Below are 18,828 nucleotides of genomic sequence, written 5' to 3' on the forward strand. Positions count from 1 at the left end.
TTTTGTTTCGGATTGGTATGAAAATATAGTACAATGAATTTTTTAAGATAATGTTTTAGAGTTTCTGGATATGAAGTTTTTTTTTTTTTATTTTCCTAACTAATAAATTTCTGTTCTTTTTCTGTTATAATTGTATATTATATAAATTTATTATTATAACGCATACAATTAGTAGTTCACAATGCTTGAGGTCGCGTCCGGACAATACGAATAATCAAACATTTTTTTCATCGAACCAATCATCCTCACATTGTAATTTATAAATAAAATAATAAAAGGCATTAATAATCTAATTATATGAAAAACAAAGAACAAATTATAGATTGAGATTGACAGAGAATAAACATATCAGAATTACATATTTTCTCTATCAACAGATTGGATCAAATTCACACACATAGCTAAATTTGTAGAGGATAAGGAAGAGTTGTAATATGGTTGTGCGCCACAGTTCCTATCCAAAGTTTCCCATTTACCTCTTTCACTTCGCTCACCAACTTCATCACGACACCTTCCTTGTCTTCAAGAACATCCAGAATGTCCCCTTCATCACTCAACTTTGATATCGCAGTGTACATTCTCATTCCCGCCATTCTAGCCAAGTATCTCATCGGGATAGGTAGCCGGAAGTACACGCTTCTCAGCCATGGGTTGTGCACTAGAGTCTCTTGTACACGAGTCCTGCAACAGTCTATCGCCACCCAATATTCGCCTTTATCGTTTATTCTCACGTTATCAGGGAATCCTGGTAGATTTGCAACAAGTTGTGTTGTGCCCGTTTTCGGACCCTTTAAGAAGTACTTCATGATCCTGTAATATGGTTAGAAATCCGATCGCATTATGTTCTAGTGTACGGGGACACAGATATCATAATAACAAAGAACTTAGTTATAACTGTGCTCGCCTGCAATTTGTAGTCTCCGTGTACAGTAGAAAAGATTGGTCTTTTGAGATCTGGACTCCATTAGGAAATGCTAATCCTTCCAACACAACATGTGTTGTTTTTGTTGGAGGGTCATATCTAAGAAGTCTCCCACTTGCTTCCCCTTCCAACAAGATGAAGAAATGGTTCCTGCATTCAAGATTTTGTTACTCGTGAAACTTGCAGTACCAAAAATCCGTCTTGGTGGTGAACTTTAGGGTCGAATGGTTCCATGTACATGAACTTACACCCTATTATACTTCTTGCTAGTATCTGTGAAGAAGATGGATCCATTGCTATGAATATCAAGGTCGTTAGCAAAAAGAATACGTGTGCCATCATCGACTTGCGTCGCCAAAGGAGTGGCCAGGCCTCCTTCAGGACCTACAACAAGTAGGCCATAGTAAGCATCTGCAATATACAGGTTTCCGGTTTCCATGTCGAACCTCAGGCCGAGGGGACGCCCACAATCAGACTCGAGCTTCCATTGCTTCGCTGTTGTTGAATCGACACCTTTTGCACACAGTTTCTCAGACCTGCAGACAAGGTTGCATAAAAATAGTTACCTATATATCCATGCTTTTTGTGCTTACATTTGATATATTGTCTCCAAAAATGAGCTTACCAAGTAGGTGTAACTAGTGCAAATGTTTCCCACCCAACATCTTCCCCCATCCACCTAACCACACGCCCATCAGCTAGTCCAGCATATGGACCACGACCCCGAGAATCAAATTCCAACGATTCAGGCCCGAAAACGTCGTCCTTAAACTCCAATCTCCCTAGTCCAAGCCGGCTCCGGTTATCTCCCGGCCAAGTCTCCATGACTTGATGGTAAAGTGCGATGTCGTTCTTTACCGGCCTAAAGTCTTTTCCCCCGACCGGACTCAACCCGAACGGGTCCATAACGATAAAGCTTAAGACTAACACAAATAGTACTAGATATGGATGCTGAAATAGAATCCCATCTTTTATTTGCAATGTTCTTTTCTCCATTTGGGAGTAAGAAACGTGTGTCTTGTGCCACTGTTTTGCAGCAATTCATGTCGAGTAATGTTTGTGAAACGGTAATATAGGATTTGGACTCTTTAAATTCATGTGAGAATTGTGAGGCATTTTGTGGTTTGGGAGTAGATTCTTCATGGTTTTGGTGTCTATTGTTTTTTTTTTTCATTTGACAAATATATAAATAAACATATCAAAATTGTATATACGATAAGTAGCATATCAAAACTATATGTAAGTATAACTTTGAGGGTTGACCAACAATGTTATTTTAGTTGAGTTATTATTTAAATAGCATTATGAGTGAAATATCGCATTATTGTTCTTACTATAGTCATTAGGAACACTCGCATGAGATGATGGGGATTTATTAATTACCGTACAAAGATTTAATAATTAGCAATTTAACATTTTTGAAATCAATATCAGAAAAATAATATGATTTTAATAAAATCTCATAGTATTAAATCTCTGATGGTTTCGTTTCTGCAATAATTTAAAGATGATATATGTGTCTATTTACGATTTTGGTAATATATATTCCATTATTTTTGTGTTTTTTAACAAATTTAATTTTTCCGACGTGATTTTTAGTGTCACATCAACACTCTTGATGAAAAATGATTAAAACTGTCAAATATCAAAAAATACAATACGAAAATTGAAATTTGATAGCATAAATAACAAAAAACATAAGTCTCACGTAAAGCTAAAATAGAATTTTTTTTTCCAAATTGTAATCATAAATGATACATAATCCAAAACGTTATGGTTTGGGTTGATTAAATTTAATTTTTTTTTCCTTTTTAAAATATTAATTTTATTCATATAAGCCAAAAATTGAATCTCTTTAGAGAGTTGATATTTTTTGTCCGAAAATTTAGATATAAGAATAAAGAAATATATTGTGTCAATTTAATTATCATTCGTGTTTGCTGTGTTAAAGTCTGAATGGATTCTTAACTTTGCGTGGAGAGCTCAACTTACGGAGTCTACCGCATTGCGATCTCAAGCACGAATTTGAACCAAGAATTATGTGTCTACGTTGATTTGTAAATTTGCGACCAATATTCATAATACACTCAAATTCGTTACCAACGTGCTTTGTTACTAGTCATCTAAAAAAGACAAGAAAATCCACTATTTATGATCTTCATACAGACCAATTTATGACTATTCAGATCCGAACGTTTGAAGATCATCTATAAAAAGTCAATTCATAATTCATATAGAAGACGCACTTTACGCGATCAATTCTTGCTATTAGAAGCTCTACTGAAAATATCAGAAGCACAATATATGCTTCGAGCAAGGCGTTTTATATTGCAGGGGGTGATAACCCCATAAAATGGAAATGGAGACGACCACATGCAGATTCAAGGTCCATCATCATATAATTTCATATTCAACCCATTGTTTTAAATTTTGATCGAATAAGTTTTTTGGGATAGAAAGATATGTTATATGTTTGCAGATTCTCTGAGATATCAGAGCTGAATGATGTTTGGTGTCTTGACATCCGAGGCATAATCGACAGAAATATGTTGTCTCCAAGAACTTTTTACGCAGCATATCTAGTGTCTGGATTACAAAAGTGGTCTATGGAGCTCGATGTAGGCAACAGAACTGGTAGTATTGTAGTTGTATCTTGTTATATGATTATATTATGGAATTATTTGTGATGAATTGTGCTTGCTATGTTGAATGATTTTATTATATTGAATAAAAAGAATATAACCATCGATTTAAAAAAAAAGCTCGAAAAACCAAACAATCGCTAATCAACTAATTTCATTAAATGCATTATCTTGGCCAACCAGAGGGGCAGAGAATTGATAGTATTCAATGATCTGTGGGTTTTTTGTTTAAAAAGAAAATAAGATAAAAATATTACATGTTGGTGGTGGCGAGTTATCGATCACAGAATTATGCATATGGCCGGCTTCATAAATCATAATGCCTCGCAACTCATGGGTCACGCACATGTGTGATGTGTTTGACCTCACAGATTCCTTGCTGTCTTAATTCTGGCCAAGTATTTGATTCTCAAATCTAAATCCTTATCTGAATCGTCCGCCAGACACTTCTCTTTCTGGTCCTCGCAGATTCTTCTTTCTTCTTCCATCTGCTGTTCTTTCTTGTCTTGTTTACTTACGTTATTGGCCACACTTGTCATTCAGAAAGACATTTGTTATGCGATAAGGGTTATGGGATCTGATATATTGGTAGCTGATTTTTGCTGTTATTGTTGGTAGTGAAAAGAATGGAGCCCTTCATCATCAAACTAATATGAAGATTCAGTGCGATGTGTGTGAGAAGGCAGAAGCAAGCGTGATATGCTGCGCAGATGAGGCGGCACTGTGTGCGAAATGTGATGTTGAAGTTCATGCGGCGAACAAGCTTGCCAGCAAACACCAGAGGCTGCTTCTCCAATCCCTCTCCAACAAGCTCCCTCCCTGTGACATTTGCCAAGTACGTGGTTCCCCTATTTTTGTTTCGCAGTAGTTTGTTGCATTGTAAGCTCATCGATTGGGACTAAAATGATTGGATCACCATACTGTAGCAATCCCCGTTAGCCTGTTCGAGAGGAACAAAACTTGCATCATCTTTTACGTTTGATGCCTTATATTTATTTCCCGCTGACTTTGGTGCTTGAACTTTGAAGTTTATTCCTATGTTTTGTGGTCATTGATCATGTATAGGAGAAGGCAGCTTTCATTTTCTGTGTGGAGGACAGAGCACTCTTCTGTAAGGACTGCGATGAACCTATTCACGCAAACGTCCTTGCTGCGAACCACCAGAGGTTTTTAGCCACGGGAATACGTGTGGCGTTGAGCAGCTCCAACTGTAACAAAGAAAATTTGAAAAATCCAATTGAGCCTAAGCCCCCAAAGTCGAATCCACAGCAGAATGTTACAAAGATGACGGCACATCATGTTCCGGGCATAACATCACCGTCATCTTGGGCTGTTGATGATTTGCTACAATTTTCTGATTACGATTCATCGGATAAGGTAAAATACCAACTCCTTATGTATACATGTCTTTATTTGATGGATAGGTTGTTTTCTTCCAAGAAAGATTCATAAATAAGTGTCAACGGATTCATCCTGGGGGAGTAGGGAGTTTCATGGTGGCAAACTATGGAGATCTAGAAAAAAATTATGACATATATATCTGGCTCTTGTTGCCTAAATCCACCGAGATTTAGTCTTCAAACATAGTTTTTCATTTCAATGGGTCGTAGAGTTTTTTACAGCATATCTTCCGTTACCCTCCTAGTCAAAATTCTTGGTTCTGCTTATTTTCATAAAAGATGCTAAAGTACCAGTACATCTGCAGAAGGAGCAACTCGAGTTTAATGAGCTCGACTGGTTGACAGAGATGAATATGTTCGGTGAACGTATACATCAAGAGGCAATGGCTGCAGCAGAAGTCCCTCAGCTGCGCATGTCGCAGCCAAGTTACGCAACTTCTCATCGATCAGGCAAATGGCACATGCCTAACAAGAAGCCTAGAATCGAAATCCCCGAAGATGATGAAGAGTTCTTCACAGTTCCTGATCTGGGTTGAATCTTGATAATCACAAATGAGAAACACTTGGGACTTGGGAGTTTCAATGCTATAATTGCATACTAAAATGGCTGGTTAATATGTGTAATAAATGAAGGAAGCATTCATTCGGGACTGCAGTTGTAAGGTTACTGATATTTGTTGCTTAATTATTCCAAACTTGGTAAATCTAAATTTTTCATGTAAAGTTTTCTTTCCCTTATTGTTGATATGCCCCTTTCCCTCTTGAAATGTTGGATTTCAAGTAGAACAAGAAAGGATTGGTAATCAGATGCATTGGAAGAAAAATATATGTATTTGCGTGTGGTTTCTATTACAATTATTTGATTCTCTCTCCTTCCCATAAAAAAAATCTTAGTATTATTACAGTTTTCAGCATGGTGCTTAATTCAAACATTTTCATGATTGGATTCTTGTCGTTGTAATGTTCAAGCATTTTATGTTCCTTTACCTGCTAAAACAACCTTATAAAAACACACATATATGTAAACATTATAATGCATATCTACCAAAACTTAGAAAAAAAACGAGAATCTCAACACGTGAGATAGGAAAATAACCATCACATTTTGATTGCGATTATTGAAAAAGAAAAAAAAAGAATTGAAAATTGAATTTGTGTTTGCAGTATGTTATTGTATCAATTAGGCTCCCTTGGTAAGATTGAGGACATCTGAGTGCGTAGGAAGAGCTGGGATTGCTCCCTTCTTGGTCGTGGTTATAGCTCCACATGCACAAGCGTATTTGAGCACTTCCTTCAATCTCCCTTCATCCTGGCATTATTAATTAAACAATATCATCAGGCACAAGACAGATTCAGAAGGATATCAAATCTCCTCGAAAAGGTTATTCGTATTCACCTCTCTTAATGTAAAAAAACCCAACAAAGAAAATCCAAGATTATTAATTGTTACCTGGATAATGGAGTGGTCATCAACAATCTTGCACAGAAGGGCTCCCACAAAAGAATCTCCAGCTCCAGTTGTGTCCACTGTTTCCACACGGTATGCATCCACTGATCCGCGAAAACTCTGCAGAGTATTTTAATATTGAATCATGCATTCAGGAAATATTTCATCCGGCCCACTGTTTCATTCGATGAGTTAGATATTTGTACTGTATTATATTATTATTATCTTGTTTAATTTATGATATGACAAAATCATATTTTTTCCGGGTCCATCGTATTCTTTCATCTAAAATAATGCATGCTTATTCAGAAACAGGGTACGAATCAGTTGACCGCCCGCCTCGTTTTAATATCTCCACCACTTAAAAGTATCCCACTACCTACCAATTAAAATTTATATACTAATTCACCATTGAAATATCTTCTAACATGTCTTTTTTGTATAGTTAGAAATAAAAATATCATTAAACTTTAAATTAATTACCTCGGTGTAGTATCGGCATCCCATTTCTCCAAGGGTAACTAAAAGAAGCTTCAAATCATCGTGCCATAAAGACAAGGCGGATTCATCATCGATCTTATTGCTGCCAGTGAGGAATTCCAGTTCAACATCACTAACTTTAATCACATCCGCCTTGTTCCATATGCTCATTATTTGAACTCGTGCCTGTTCCTCTGATGGCCAAAGGGGTAGCCGGAGGTTCGGGTCGTACGAGAGCAAAGCCCCGGCTTGCTTCGCCACTTCCATCGCCTTCAGATGAGCCGATCGGCATGGCTCAACGATCAAGCTTATTGATCCATAATGGAACACTTTAGCCTATGTACATGAACAACAAACTTTTAGAATAATGAATTACTTGATGGATTAATATTATGATAGCCGTCATAAATTGAAATGTAAAAAAAAAAAAAATTGAGCACGTTTTTAGGTTACAAGAATCAGAAACAAACTTGGTAAAACTACATAATTTATCAAACAATGGGTTGGTGGGTGCGTGGGTGCTGGGATTAGGTAAGCTGTCAAAAAAACCTCAGAGCACACACACAAATACATACATGTATACACACAAAAATATTCGTACGTTAAATATTCTAAAGTAAGAAGCGGCTCAACTTGACTAGATTCGAACGCCACACTGGGTAGAATCTGTATTATTAAACAGAATCTAACTGATCTTTTGCTTAAACCCATTTCAAAATATTGTTAATCTCAACCTGGATAGGGAAGAAATCATATGGATCCACTTCCAGCTAATTTATATATTTTCTTTGCAGAAATTATTTTACAAAAGGAAATTTACCTTATATTAATCGATAGAACAAAAAAATCTTAGCAATATTTTGGATTTTAGTATCGATAATACACATATGATAAAACAAGTCAATTCGAATGAGTACTGACAGATCTAATAAGGTCGAGGTTCAACTCATCGGGGGTTAGCAGCATATCAGCACTGGGATTCCTATAGAACATGAACTCACGCTCCCCGTCGGCGCGTAGGGTCACGAAGGCCAACGCCGTGCGTGCTCCCGTATCGAAACTAACTCCCTCGGCCGTCACTCCGTTCTCCTTCAGGATCCCGGCGAGCATGTGACCGAACTCGTCGTCGCCAAGCTTCCCAACGAAGGCAGCTCTCCCGCCCAGCCTCGACACCGCGATCGCCACGTTGGCCGGGGCTCCGCCGGGGGCTTTCAGAAACCCCGGCGCCTCCGCCAGAGACACGCCGGAGACTGTGGGGACAAAGTCTATCAACATCTCACCAAAACTGACGATCAAACCACTGCCGCAACCGCCGTCGACAGCTCCTGCCATTGCCGCCGTCGTAAAAGAACACAGAAAAGGGAAAATTCGGAGGTATGCTGATATAAATAACAGTCTGAATCTGCGTCCGCGGAGAAGAATGGGATGCCAATGCAGCTTATATAGAAAGAGACGAAGGTGGTGGGGACTAAGTAGCAAGTAGAATTAGAATGGGAAAAGGATCTTTTATCTGATAAAAAAAAGGATTTAAATTAATTAATTATTCAAAATGGGATATTATTTTTCTGTGATTTTATGACTGATAATAATAATTACTATCCAATCAAAATTAAGAAAAAATCGATGATTAATTTAAAATTCAAGAAAACATAATTATCCTTACCAAGATCTTCATGTGTGATTCTTAAATAATGGTAATGACTTCGTACCTAAAATACTTTATATCCTTAAAGAAAATAGATATTGAATTATTTTCAATTTTAATAATTAATTAACTGTAAGAAATAGTTAATGCAATTAAAAAATATATATATTCATGCGCATAACCTAATCGCTAGTTGTTATTATGTCAAACAAGCAATTATTTATGACCTACATCTAAAAAGTAAAAATGGACTTCCCCGATAATTTCTCCAATCCATCCTTCATCCACGGTATTTGACCATATAACTTCGGCCAACACGACAATAATCATGCGAAAATACGAACCAGCAATAACAAAATTAATTTGTAAAATAAAAGTGTTATTTAGAATTTATTTTATTAAATTTATCTTATTATAAGTTTAATCTTATTATAAGTTTATATAATTTATAAGATGCTTAAAAATTGAATTATCATTTTTTTTTATTAAAAAAAAACAAGCTGACATTATCTTTTTTTAAAAAAAAAAATTATGGGTAAGTTGGTGAAAAATCCTCAATCAAAATATTTTTTTGGGTTCACTCCCAACCCACAAAATTGTGGTACTATGTCATACAAAATGTGGTACACTTCATGTGGAAATGTGGTATTAAAAAAGTATCCAGGGACTGAACACAAAAAAAAAAATCGACGGCCGGGGCCTGTAGGCCAATTTGCCTAAAAAAATATCAGCTAACACTTTCAAGTAAATAAAGTTACAAGTTCTAAGCATTTCATAAGATGTTGTAAACACCTTAAATCCAAGCCTAAAAAATCACCAGGAAACTAGTAAAAGGATTCGGGGTTTAACATAAATTGAAGATTGGATAGTAAATTAGCACCGGGACAAGTGAGAGCCCTTTTAAGGCAATTCGGAGCAAAAGGGAATCAAATAATTGAGAGAAAAATGTAAACAGAATCGATTAAAGTACAATTGTACCAGTTTTTGAGCGGCGAATAATGAACTCAAGAAATTCGACGGGTAGCCCGAATAATTTCGTGCGATCTGCTCAAGAAATTTGACATGTAGCTCGAATAATTTATCGCGCACGTGCACGTATATGTATGTATGTACATGTATTTTTGGTTATTATTTGGTATTCTCGATCAAAAGCTAGAAAGTTTGGTGTAAAACACGAATAATCATCTAAAGAATTATTTTGATACACAACTCAAGAAGATTTTATTAATCAGAGCTCTGTAAATTGATCGAACTTAAATTTCAGTATCGTTACATGTTAAGCCGCCACTGTCATAATTATTACACTATTATATACAACACATTTAGCAAGACCTAGAGATAGATTAAGGAGGAAAACAGCTCATCCATCTACTGTTAATATGCACTAAACAATCAGAAAATAATGGGATTGCTAATCTCTGGATTCCAACAACTTCACATTGTTTAAAGCAGTTCGAATCTTCTTCGACGATGACTGATTATGCTCTTCGATATGCTCACAAACCATATCCAGTTGCCTCTTGTAGGTCGCAGCTTGCCTTTCAAATGTTTCCGCTCGATTCTTCGCATTAGCCAGCTGCAAGGACAGCTCCCGGATTTTTTCGGCTTCACTCTACACAAATGTAAAAGATGAAGAAATTGAAGAGAAATTATCTGAAATTTGAGACAAGTTAATCTTTATAGCACAGCATGGATTCAGTGAAAATGTACATACGATATAATGTACTGTCTATGCAATCTAGCGCTTCTTGTTGTTGTTCTTCCCATACAAAAAATTATTAGTAACGATGCAATTCAGATAATTTAAATCATAAGAGAGGCTAAGCCCTTCTGATCATTAAACCAACTTCCAACTAGTGGTAATTGAAAAGACTCAAAGGCTTTGTCCAAAAACTAGAACCATATATAGTAATTACACAATCATATATTTTAAACCATAGAGTCGTCGAAGCACCACATATTGATGTTGTGCCACAGACACAGACGTACATTTAACTGAGAGCAATTTTTCGAACCAACTTGCTTTATCACCTAATGCCTCAGTGTTTTGATGAAATAAGATTTTTAAATGTATAACTATAGAATCATTATTGGACTTCATCAGCGCTAGAAAAGAAGAATATGAAAGGCAAATAAATGATGCAATCACAAGTAAATGATAACATTTGGGCAACTAACCAAGCATCAACAAATAAATAAGCTTTTGAGCATCGAGATAGGACACTGGTACTGGAATCTAAACAGTCAGGTAAAAATTTTACAGATCGACGGCAAAAAAAAAAAAGAATCATCTTTTAGAAGAATTTTCTTCTTTGTATTCTTATATACGATCACCAACAACTGCTATCTGAACAGCAAGATATACTGTATTCAACAATGTTCAACATAATTAGACAAAAAATTAATAATTTTGATCTTTGCCCGAAGCTGCAATGATAGTTCCTAATATTGGTTGAAAAAAAATATCCAATGTAACAAGAATTGTCGAGCTTATAATTCAATTCTCTAAATCTCGTTCGCTTAAGTTTTAGCAGAACCTTATTTACATGTATAGCATCAGATTGTAATGGATTATATAAACTTAGCAGAATTTTTAAATGTAGCGCCAATATAGAACCTCTAACAATTTTTAATACTCCATCACGTTTCTTTCAACAATAATTTACTATTAGGTGTGAGCATATAAGTATAAGCAAGCAAGATACTTACCGTTGAATCTAATGCACCACCACTTCCATAAGCATCTGAAGCTAAAATTGCTTGTCCAGATTTCTTCGAGGGCTTAACATATGGCGTGGCCATTTCATGATTATGCTCCTTCTCAAATCTCGAGACCTTCCATTGACCACTACTATCACACAAGTAAGATATTGTTGCTTTGCATGCTGTTCGAGTATCCGCCTTTTTATAACCCGAACAATTAACATCTGCTTTTTCATCTTTAACCCCTTCTTTTGAACAACAATATGTCTTTGATCTAACCCTTCGAGTTCCCATAAAATAGTACTGCTTTCCTCTGCGTACATTAAAACCCATAGCTTGGGCGTAGTCACAATATAACATGTATGCCTCTTCCTCACTATACACAACTTGTTCTAACAGCTTTTTTTCTAGTTCATGAACATGAGCTTCATTTGATCCCTCATTCATATCAACCACTTCTCCACCAGATTGTGGATTCATAGCCACCTCTTCTTCACTGTCTCTACATACGGCTTCATGCACTTGAAATCAATCTTGAGAAGAATTCAGCAAAACTTTCACCGGGAACAAACAAATCCACGCTTTGAATTTCAGAAATACTAAAAACTCCAAATATAATATGGATAACATTCCCCCTCCCGCTATCCAGCTGGAGTAGCACAGTGCAAAGATGGAATAGTCCTGCAACAAATTGGACAATAAGCCAATGTAAGTGGCTGCTATGATTGCGGCAGAAAGTGTTGATGTTGAGCCGAGCTGCACATTCATTTCACAAACCCCCGAAAAAAAAAATCCTCCCCCTATATTTTATTCCATGAAAATGTAAAAGAAAGCCACCCGTTCAATTTATTTCTTCTCTTATAATTCATTAGTAAAGGAAAAGAATCCGAATAAACAGTAACAGGGACAGACTAAATACAAGCCTTCAGAAGATTCAAATTTTCACGGGAATTGTTAAAAAATTATACCTTTAACTCCAAAACAGAGAAAATTACAGTGATGAAAATAACATCTAATTACCAAAATAATCGGAATATTTATCGTCTCCGGGTAATAATTCAGTCGTAGAAAAAAACGCACAAATGAATTCAATTCAATCATAAAAATACATGGATAAAAGAAAATGGTGACAAACCTTTAACCTGAAGAGAAATTCGACATGCGTTAGGCTCAATTGTTGAAATTAGCACCGCAGCGGCAGCGGCGGCGGCGGAGGACGAGTATCTGAAATGAGGTGGCGTTTTCTGATTCGCGAGATCCGAAGTCCGGCTTTCTAGACCAGCTCCACCTAGGCTTAGCCTCTGGGCTTTATCGACACGGGCCGGGTTTTGGCTTTCACCTTGTCTTTTCCATATTATTATATTTATATTACCGTTTTCATTTAATATCAACAATTATTTTACTTTAATATATCATCTTAATTGTACTTTAAGGATGAGCCTTCTGTGCATTGTTTTGTAGTTCAACTTGATCTCTGATCTATGCAATTATTATAGGATGAGAAAGATAAAAATATTCAAGATTTGAGTGCACAACTCCGGCTGAAGAAACGTGTTAGTGCTGCATATCGAGAGCAGCTGCTTACTCTCATGAAAGACGTCGAGAACCATAGCGATTGTTTAACTACTAAATGGCAAACCATCCGTAGCAGATTAAAGGACATCGAGAGCAGCTGCTTTCCAACTTGCTTGCTGAATTTGCTGAGGTTATATCCGTTAAGAAATCTTGAATTGGCCGACTTTGGTTTCTAGGCAAACTCCTAGCTATTAATCTGTTATCAGATGGAGCCGTAGATGTTTTTAAAGAATTGGCCGTTTGCTGAATTGTCCAAACCATGGCATTGCAATCATTTACAGCAAATTTGAATTTGGCAAAGAGATGATGAAAGCAAAAAAGGAATCCGGATAAAAATTACGCATGTGCTTCTTGGATCCAATGGAGAGCATTAGGCTCTTAACTCGACCTGTATTGCTATGTACCAAGTACTATATTCTGAAATGGAGGGTTGTCCCCATGGCCATCGTACATGCTCAAGAATTCAGCATCTGTAGATTAGCTTGTATATTTATCTGTTGTCGCTGTCAGTTCGACAACATTATTGAGAAATAAATGGTTTCATAAGTTTTTGTAATGCTGTAATGAATGACAAAGCTGAATAACGAGTAATTGTATTATATCGTTATGTGATAAAATGAATCTGAGTTGGAACATTGCTCATAGATTGATCATTCAACGCGTATTTACAACAGCAATCTTCTTTGAAACAAAGTAATAGCCAACACAATTAAGATCCTCCGAAAACATTCAAATTTCATTAATAAGCTCACAAAATCCAATCTTTGCCGGAAATACATCGAATCCACCGCATTGTTCCATCGACTGGATTTCTTAATCCGACCCACAAAAGATTGATGAATCGGTACTGACTGATTCAAAGGAATCCCCCTCCCCCTTTCATCATCATCTGAAACTCTTTAAAATCGACCAAACCATCTCCATCCACATCCACCTTCATTATCATCTTCTTGCAATCCTCAGCACCCCCTCCTGGCTTCAATCCAAGGGACCCCAACACATATTTCAGCTCATCCACGCTGATAAAACCATCTCGGTCCCGGTCGAAAACGTCGAATGCCTCTCTCATATCTTCCTCCTCGTGCCTCTCATCCACGATGTTTCCGTACAAATTCCCGAACTCATCAATATCGACACATCCATCTAAGTTGACATCGATCTTCTCTATCATCTGGCTCAGCTCCTTATCCGGGATCAAGATTCCAATGTTCTCCAACGACTCGTTCAGCTCCTCCTTGGTGATCCTCCCGTCCCCGTTCCGATCAAACATCTGGAACACCCTCTTGAGCTCACTCGCGTCCATTCGACGTGAAACGTCGGGCAATGGTGACACGGGGCTTTTCTTGCTATATTGCTGCTGCGATAACAGGTGCCAAGAAAAGGGGAAGTAGGCCCTCAATTTCTTGGGTATCAAGTACAAGAAAACGGTGTTCAAGAGCTTGTACACGAGGAAAATCCACAAAAAAATGGCTGGCATCGCTCAAGATTTTATATTTAGCTTGAAAAAACAAACCCAATCGTATGGTGTGAGTTCTACGGGTTTGTTGAGAAAAAATCGGAGAGCTGGGAACTTGGGGAGATAGAAATGGATGGAGCAAAGAGAATGCTGAGTAGAAAAATAGACAAAAGAGAAATTTCAATGTTCTTGTTTGGACAAGAGGGATCCCCTTCCCCTACATATGCTGCTTTAGGACAATAGAGCTGGGTGTGTTGGAAAGGAGCAAATTGGGATCTACGCGCTATTTGTTGCAGCCAGAAACAGAGGAGTAGAAGTAGGGGAATTTTTTAATTAAAAGCGCGTTGATATAATTGTGCATTTGTGGTGGCAACTTTCCTACAACGATGGGCGACTTTTTAATACGAGTCTTTTAAACAACTAGCCGTTGACAGCGGAAGACACGGCCAAGCAAGAGGCCGGCCGATGGGAAGCAAACATGTAATAAACAATGTAGGTTGTTTAACATAAAAGTACGAAAAATAATTAAATTACGTGTATCAGATTTGATTGTTGTGTGTATGTGTTGACAATATATATTCACAAAATGCAGCCAAATGTTTTAATTTAACACAAAAATAAACTTTTTTTTTAAGGACACAAAAATAAACTTTAATAAGTAGAATACGAGAGATTAAAATATTCATATATATAAATACTTGCGCGGTGTCTTATGACAAAATTTTCACTAAAAAATTGTAAGCAGTTTTACATAAACAAATGTTAGTAACACTTATGAAAACTGTCTTCCTTAACAACTCAAGAAAATAAATTGCATCCAAAATAAATCAAACCCAAAACCACAAATGCAACAACAACATCGCTTAAAACGAAGTCACAAATAATCTTCAACCAACACTGTACACGAGTGTTGTCTTCAATCACTCAAACTCTTCACTGAAGTAAATCGTCGTTTTTCGTGCTAAGTTTAACTGCTATCCGTCTTATTTCTAAAAAAACCACGCACCGCCCCAACGCTGATATCTTAGGGATAAATTAAATCAAATCTTGATAGTCTCAAAAGATAAAACTGTAAATTACTATATTTCAATATTATAAATAAAAAAAATAATTAAGGAATAAGATATTTCTTTCAAACAACATACGCGGTGATTACGTAGAGAGAAATGAGTGGACCATATTGAAAATACAACCAAAGTCTACATTAAAAAGATATGGAAAAGATCATGGGTTTTATAAAATGAAACATTTTGGATAAAATTCAAAACAAATTAATGACAACTTAGACTTAGTGAGTGAATTATAATGTTATTAACATATATTCTTTACATTTTTGATATTTTTTTTTCTTTTTCACGTGAATTCTGATGAGATATTACATATAATAGCAACACATGTGATTGTTACATCGACACCATATAATGTGAGGAATCAGCAACTGATTTTTTCCATCACACTTAGTAGGAGAAACTTTGCACGTGGGGTGATGAAAAGAAAGGTATTTATTCGGTTAAAAGTGGTTATAGAACGTTGAACCGTGGTCTAATTCTGAATGTTCATAATATTAAGTGAAACATTATTTGGAAAATAAGAATCCCTGCCAAGGTTCATAATTTTCTTTGGCGAACCATCTCTAGTTGTTCACCCATGATGCAAGCCCTTCGTTGTCGTCGAGTTGAAGTTCCAGAGTGGTGCCCTCTTTGTCGCAAATGTCCAGATGATGTTTTTCATATCCTAGTGTCCTGCCCAGTTGCTCAAAGTTTTTGGTGTTTACCATCCATTGGAAACCATATCGAGAGTGATGTACTATTTGCAGAATGGTGGAGCATTATGGCATCCTTAGCCACACGAGATGATCTGGAGATCGGTGTGATGATTTGATGGTGTTTATGGCAGAACCGTAACGAAGTGGTTTGGAACGCAAAGCATAAACTTGCAAGCATGATTTTTCAGTCAACTTTGGACTTTCGGATTTGGCCAAATCCGTCCCAAATCCACTCTGTTGCCATTTGTCACTGTTCTTCCTTATTTCCGATGTATTTTTAGTTTATCTCGTGTTATAAAACTATTGTGTTTTATTAAAAGTAAAAAATAAATTAAAGTTTCCTATATTGACATGTTTATCTTATATGGACGTGGTCGAACCTAGCTTTAAACATATTCTCAAAGAATTTGAAGGTTTTTTCAAAGATTAATTTTGGATAAATCAACAAGTTCTTAATTTTGATTCCTTCCCAAAAGATTTCACAGTTTTTCATTTTGGATCTGTGCCCACAAGCCTCCAAAGTCATGTTTACGTTTCGATGTCGTTTGAATCTCGATCTCTTGATCATCCCCATACCCATTCTCCACTTGCTTTCCCCAGTATCAGGTATACTAGAGTTTCATGGGTTTTCAACTTCACTCAAGTTCTATGTTAATGAGTTTGATTCATAGTTTATGCTTTTACTCTTGAAAGGATGGATGCGAGCTATCAGAAGAAGCATAACTGTAGAACTACTGTTCCAGGAAGATTCCTTCTCACCGAAAATAATGGTATTGTATTTTGTTTGATTCGATCTAGATTATGATAATCTTTTATCGCGAATTTTATAAAATTTAGATTGATATAATCTTGTGACAACTGTTGTTTATAATGACGTTTCGTTCTTGCAGGCCATGTATGAGATGCACTATCAGTTGACCCGCTGCACAGAAAAAAGAGATCAATTTTCTTGTCAGTGAGTTAGCTGTTTAAGTTCTTTAATAGGCTATTTCTGCTCCATCTCATCGCCGTTATACTTAAGGTTGGGCTTCCTAAAAATTTAGAAGCGATTTGTATCATCTACTCTCACTGTTGGACACAAAAGGAAACAAGAATAACATTCTTTATTTATTGCGAGTATGAAATACTGAACTCCAAATTGCAGCTATTGATTGAAATATGATCCATACATTCTTTTATCATCACGCGAGCCAACCCTGTGGGTGAGCCTTTTACAAGAAGAACGATTTTTTTTTTGTGATACCAGTTTATTGATTATTAAATCAAGCAAATCAATTCATTATATTCACACATGGAGAACCTTTTTTGTTTGTTGAAAAGAAAGATGATAATGTGTATATTGCTCATTTAGTTCAATGAAGGTTGTGACTTGTGTAATAAATGAAGTATGTTAAAAAGGTCTATATTGTCAAAAAGAATATAAATCCACATGTTAGTTTGTCAAACAAATAACATAAACACCTTACATAGAAATGGAGGACTGTTTTTTTTATTTGGTAATTTCTATGTTGATTTTGTTTATTGCTTCTGAAACTAGCGTTTCCAAATAGAAATGCATGTCTTGTTTACTGTTTTTGTGGGAAAAAAATAAATTGAAATAACATGTTTATGGTTCTCTCAAATGGGCACTGTTGTCAATTGATTGAAGCTTTTTATAATGTTCTCTTTCTCTCTTCTTCTGAGCATGCAGTGAATGCAATCTTGTGTCACAGTGTTGCAACTCATATGAGTATTGTGTTTCATGCTGCTTGAACCCAGCCTTGGTACTTTTCACTCTTTTTTTCTGTTGGTCTGCTTTAGGAATATACTCTTTAGAACAATTGTAATTTGCATTCTATGGTGAAAAGAGTGATCTTGATGTTTTTGTTTCACCCAAGTTGTATTTATTTTCTTTTTCAGTCATACAGGCTTCTTCCCTTTATTTTTTGCTTACTTTTTGACAATTAATTTACTAACTCATTCTTCATTTTTAAGAATGTATCTAATCAATCTAAAATGGCTGTCAGATATTTTATCCTCGAAGAGAGAACGTACATCTGCTCACTGCTATCAGAGATCTATCGACTGCTGTAAAAAACATATTGTTTGAGACAATTATTCTTGCTTGAAATTTAAAATGAACCTGAATGTGATGTAGTTTCAGGTTGTCTACGAAGTGGAACTTTCTACAGAATGCAAAAGGCCAATGTACTTCTGTTTTGTGTCATAAGCAGACAGTTATTGTGATTTGTATGGCCTCATTTTTTTTTTGTGTGAACAGTCTGAGTTGAACTCACTGATGTTGAGGATTTTGATTCTCTTGCGTTTTTTTGTTTAATTTTTGACGTTCTGAAGTAACATTGATCAATGTGTGTTCTTCGATTCTTATGAATTTCTGAACCATATTTCTTACTGATATCATAGAATGTAAAATAGCATTTGATATTCTTTTATGATATTTCAGGTGCATGAAAATGCTTATTTGAGTGAATATCATCATTGTTTTACCATACTATCAAATTCATGATCAGGTTTGAGCATGAATAGTTTTAACATACAAGGAAATGAAGATTACAAGCACATCTTTCTGATGGTTGATAATTAACTTATCCCCCCATTTAGCCTTTTCCTGGTTCTCTAAGTTAACATGAATCCGCCCTTTTTTTTTTTTTTTTTTTTTTTTTTTTTTTTTTTTTTTNTTTGCCAAAAAAAGGCTTTTTTTTTTTTAGCTTTGATTTTGAACATCATCCTCCAATGGGTCATTTTTACTTTCCTTGTTTTTACCTTATTTGGTTGTTTCTGATTTTTAAGACT

At 36.0% G+C, this 18,828-nt stretch overlaps 5 protein-coding genes and 1 long non-coding RNA gene across 7 annotated transcripts; 2 read left to right on the top strand and 4 right to left on the bottom strand.

Annotated features, from left to right (window-relative positions):
* Window positions 1-279: 279 nt before the first annotated feature.
* Window positions 280-2,073, bottom strand: LOC140967577 (protein STRICTOSIDINE SYNTHASE-LIKE 13-like). Its single transcript, XM_073428183.1, has 4 exons — window positions 1,548-2,073; window positions 1,171-1,458; window positions 905-1,072; window positions 280-810 (listed from the first exon to the last, which is right to left on the bottom strand). The coding sequence occupies exons 1-4, from the start codon at window positions 1,916-1,918 to the stop codon at window positions 402-404; spliced, it is 1,236 nt and encodes a 411-aa protein (XP_073284284.1). The 5' UTR covers window positions 1,919-2,073; the 3' UTR covers window positions 280-401.
* A 2,009-nt stretch (window positions 2,074-4,082) lies between these two features.
* Window positions 4,083-5,681, top strand: LOC140967512 (B-box zinc finger protein 25-like). Its single transcript, XM_073428063.1, has 3 exons — window positions 4,083-4,399; window positions 4,630-4,941; window positions 5,270-5,681. The coding sequence occupies exons 1-3, from the start codon at window positions 4,217-4,219 to the stop codon at window positions 5,498-5,500; spliced, it is 726 nt and encodes a 241-aa protein (XP_073284164.1). The 5' UTR covers window positions 4,083-4,216; the 3' UTR covers window positions 5,501-5,681.
* Window positions 5,682-6,121: 440 nt separating this feature from the next.
* Window positions 6,122-8,348, bottom strand: LOC140967511 (probable fructokinase-4). Its single transcript, XM_073428062.1, has 4 exons — window positions 7,813-8,348; window positions 6,895-7,227; window positions 6,415-6,531; window positions 6,122-6,273 (listed from the first exon to the last, which is right to left on the bottom strand). The coding sequence occupies exons 1-4, from the start codon at window positions 8,221-8,223 to the stop codon at window positions 6,145-6,147; spliced, it is 990 nt and encodes a 329-aa protein (XP_073284163.1). The 5' UTR covers window positions 8,224-8,348; the 3' UTR covers window positions 6,122-6,144.
* A 1,390-nt stretch (window positions 8,349-9,738) lies between these two features.
* LOC140967481 (protein FAR-RED ELONGATED HYPOCOTYL 3-like) lies at window positions 9,739-12,572 on the bottom strand. Of its 2 annotated transcripts, none has more exons than XM_073428022.1 (3): window positions 12,375-12,572; window positions 11,246-11,920; window positions 9,739-10,148 (listed from the first exon to the last, which is right to left on the bottom strand). In XM_073428022.1, the coding sequence occupies exons 2-3, from the start codon at window positions 11,717-11,719 to the stop codon at window positions 9,948-9,950; spliced, it is 675 nt and encodes a 224-aa protein (XP_073284123.1). In that variant the 5' UTR covers window positions 11,720-11,920; window positions 12,375-12,572; the 3' UTR covers window positions 9,739-9,947. The 2 variants fall into 2 exon arrangements, with proteins under 2 accessions (XP_073284123.1, XP_073284124.1); XM_073428023.1 differs by having other exon boundaries at window positions 12,382-12,480.
* An 865-nt stretch (window positions 12,573-13,437) lies between these two features.
* LOC140967476 (calmodulin-like protein 3) lies at window positions 13,438-14,742 on the bottom strand. Its single transcript, XM_073428017.1, has one exon. It carries the CDS (start codon window positions 14,289-14,291, stop codon window positions 13,671-13,673), a length of 621 nt encoding a protein of 206 aa, XP_073284118.1. The 5' UTR covers window positions 14,292-14,742; the 3' UTR covers window positions 13,438-13,670.
* Window positions 14,743-16,409: 1,667 nt separating this feature from the next.
* On the top strand, window positions 16,410-18,684 carry LOC140967607 (uncharacterized). The gene is made up of 3 exons (XR_012173604.1): window positions 16,410-16,641; window positions 16,729-16,805; window positions 16,926-18,684. It is a non-coding gene; the product is annotated as an uncharacterized lncRNA (long non-coding RNA).
* Window positions 18,685-18,828: the final 144 nt, after the last annotated feature.

Source organism: Primulina huaijiensis, unplaced genomic scaffold, assembly GCF_012295235.1.
Source record: "Primulina huaijiensis isolate GDHJ02 unplaced genomic scaffold, ASM1229523v2 scaffold25443, whole genome shotgun sequence".
NCBI classification, from domain to species: Eukaryota; Viridiplantae; Streptophyta; class Magnoliopsida; order Lamiales; family Gesneriaceae; genus Primulina; species Primulina huaijiensis.

Excerpts from the sequence above, each read along its gene's own strand:
- LOC140967476 (XM_073428017.1), bottom strand. The coding sequence starts at position 14,291 with ATGCCAGCCATTTTTTTGTGGATTTTCCTCGTGTACAAGCTCTTGAAC.
- LOC140967512 (XM_073428063.1), top strand. The coding sequence starts at position 4,217 with ATGAAGATTCAGTGCGATGTGTGTGAGAAGGCAGAAGCAAGCGTGATA. Across the intron at positions 4,400-4,629 it reads CTCCCTGTGACATTTGCCAA|GAGAAGGCAGCTTTCATTTT; the intron begins GTACGTGGTTCC and ends GATCATGTATAG. Across the intron at positions 4,942-5,269 it reads ATTACGATTCATCGGATAAG|AAGGAGCAACTCGAGTTTAA; the intron begins GTAAAATACCAA and ends GTACATCTGCAG.
- LOC140967577 (XM_073428183.1), bottom strand. The coding sequence starts at position 1,918 with ATGGAGAAAAGAACATTGCAAATAAAAGATGGGATTCTATTTCAGCAT. Across the intron at positions 1,073-1,170 it reads AGCAAGAAGTATAATAGGGT|GAACCATTTCTTCATCTTGT; the intron begins GTAAGTTCATGT and ends TCTTGAATGCAG. Across the intron at positions 811-904 it reads ACGGAGACTACAAATTGCAG|GATCATGAAGTACTTCTTAA; the intron begins GCGAGCACAGTT and ends ACCATATTACAG.
- LOC140967511 (XM_073428062.1), bottom strand. The coding sequence starts at position 8,223 with ATGGCAGGAGCTGTCGACGGCGGTTGCGGCAGTGGTTTGATCGTCAGT. Across the intron at positions 6,532-6,894 it reads GATGCCGATACTACACCGAG|AGTTTTCGCGGATCAGTGGA; the intron begins GTAATTAATTTA and ends AATACTCTGCAG. Across the intron at positions 6,274-6,414 it reads ATGACCACTCCATTATCCAG|GATGAAGGGAGATTGAAGGA; the intron begins GTAACAATTAAT and ends TAATAATGCCAG.
- LOC140967481 (XM_073428022.1), bottom strand. The coding sequence starts at position 11,719 with ATGAATCCACAATCTGGTGGAGAAGTGGTTGATATGAATGAGGGATCA. Across the intron at positions 10,149-11,245 it reads GTGGTGCATTAGATTCAACG|AGTGAAGCCGAAAAAATCCG; the intron begins GTAAGTATCTTG and ends ACATTTGTGTAG.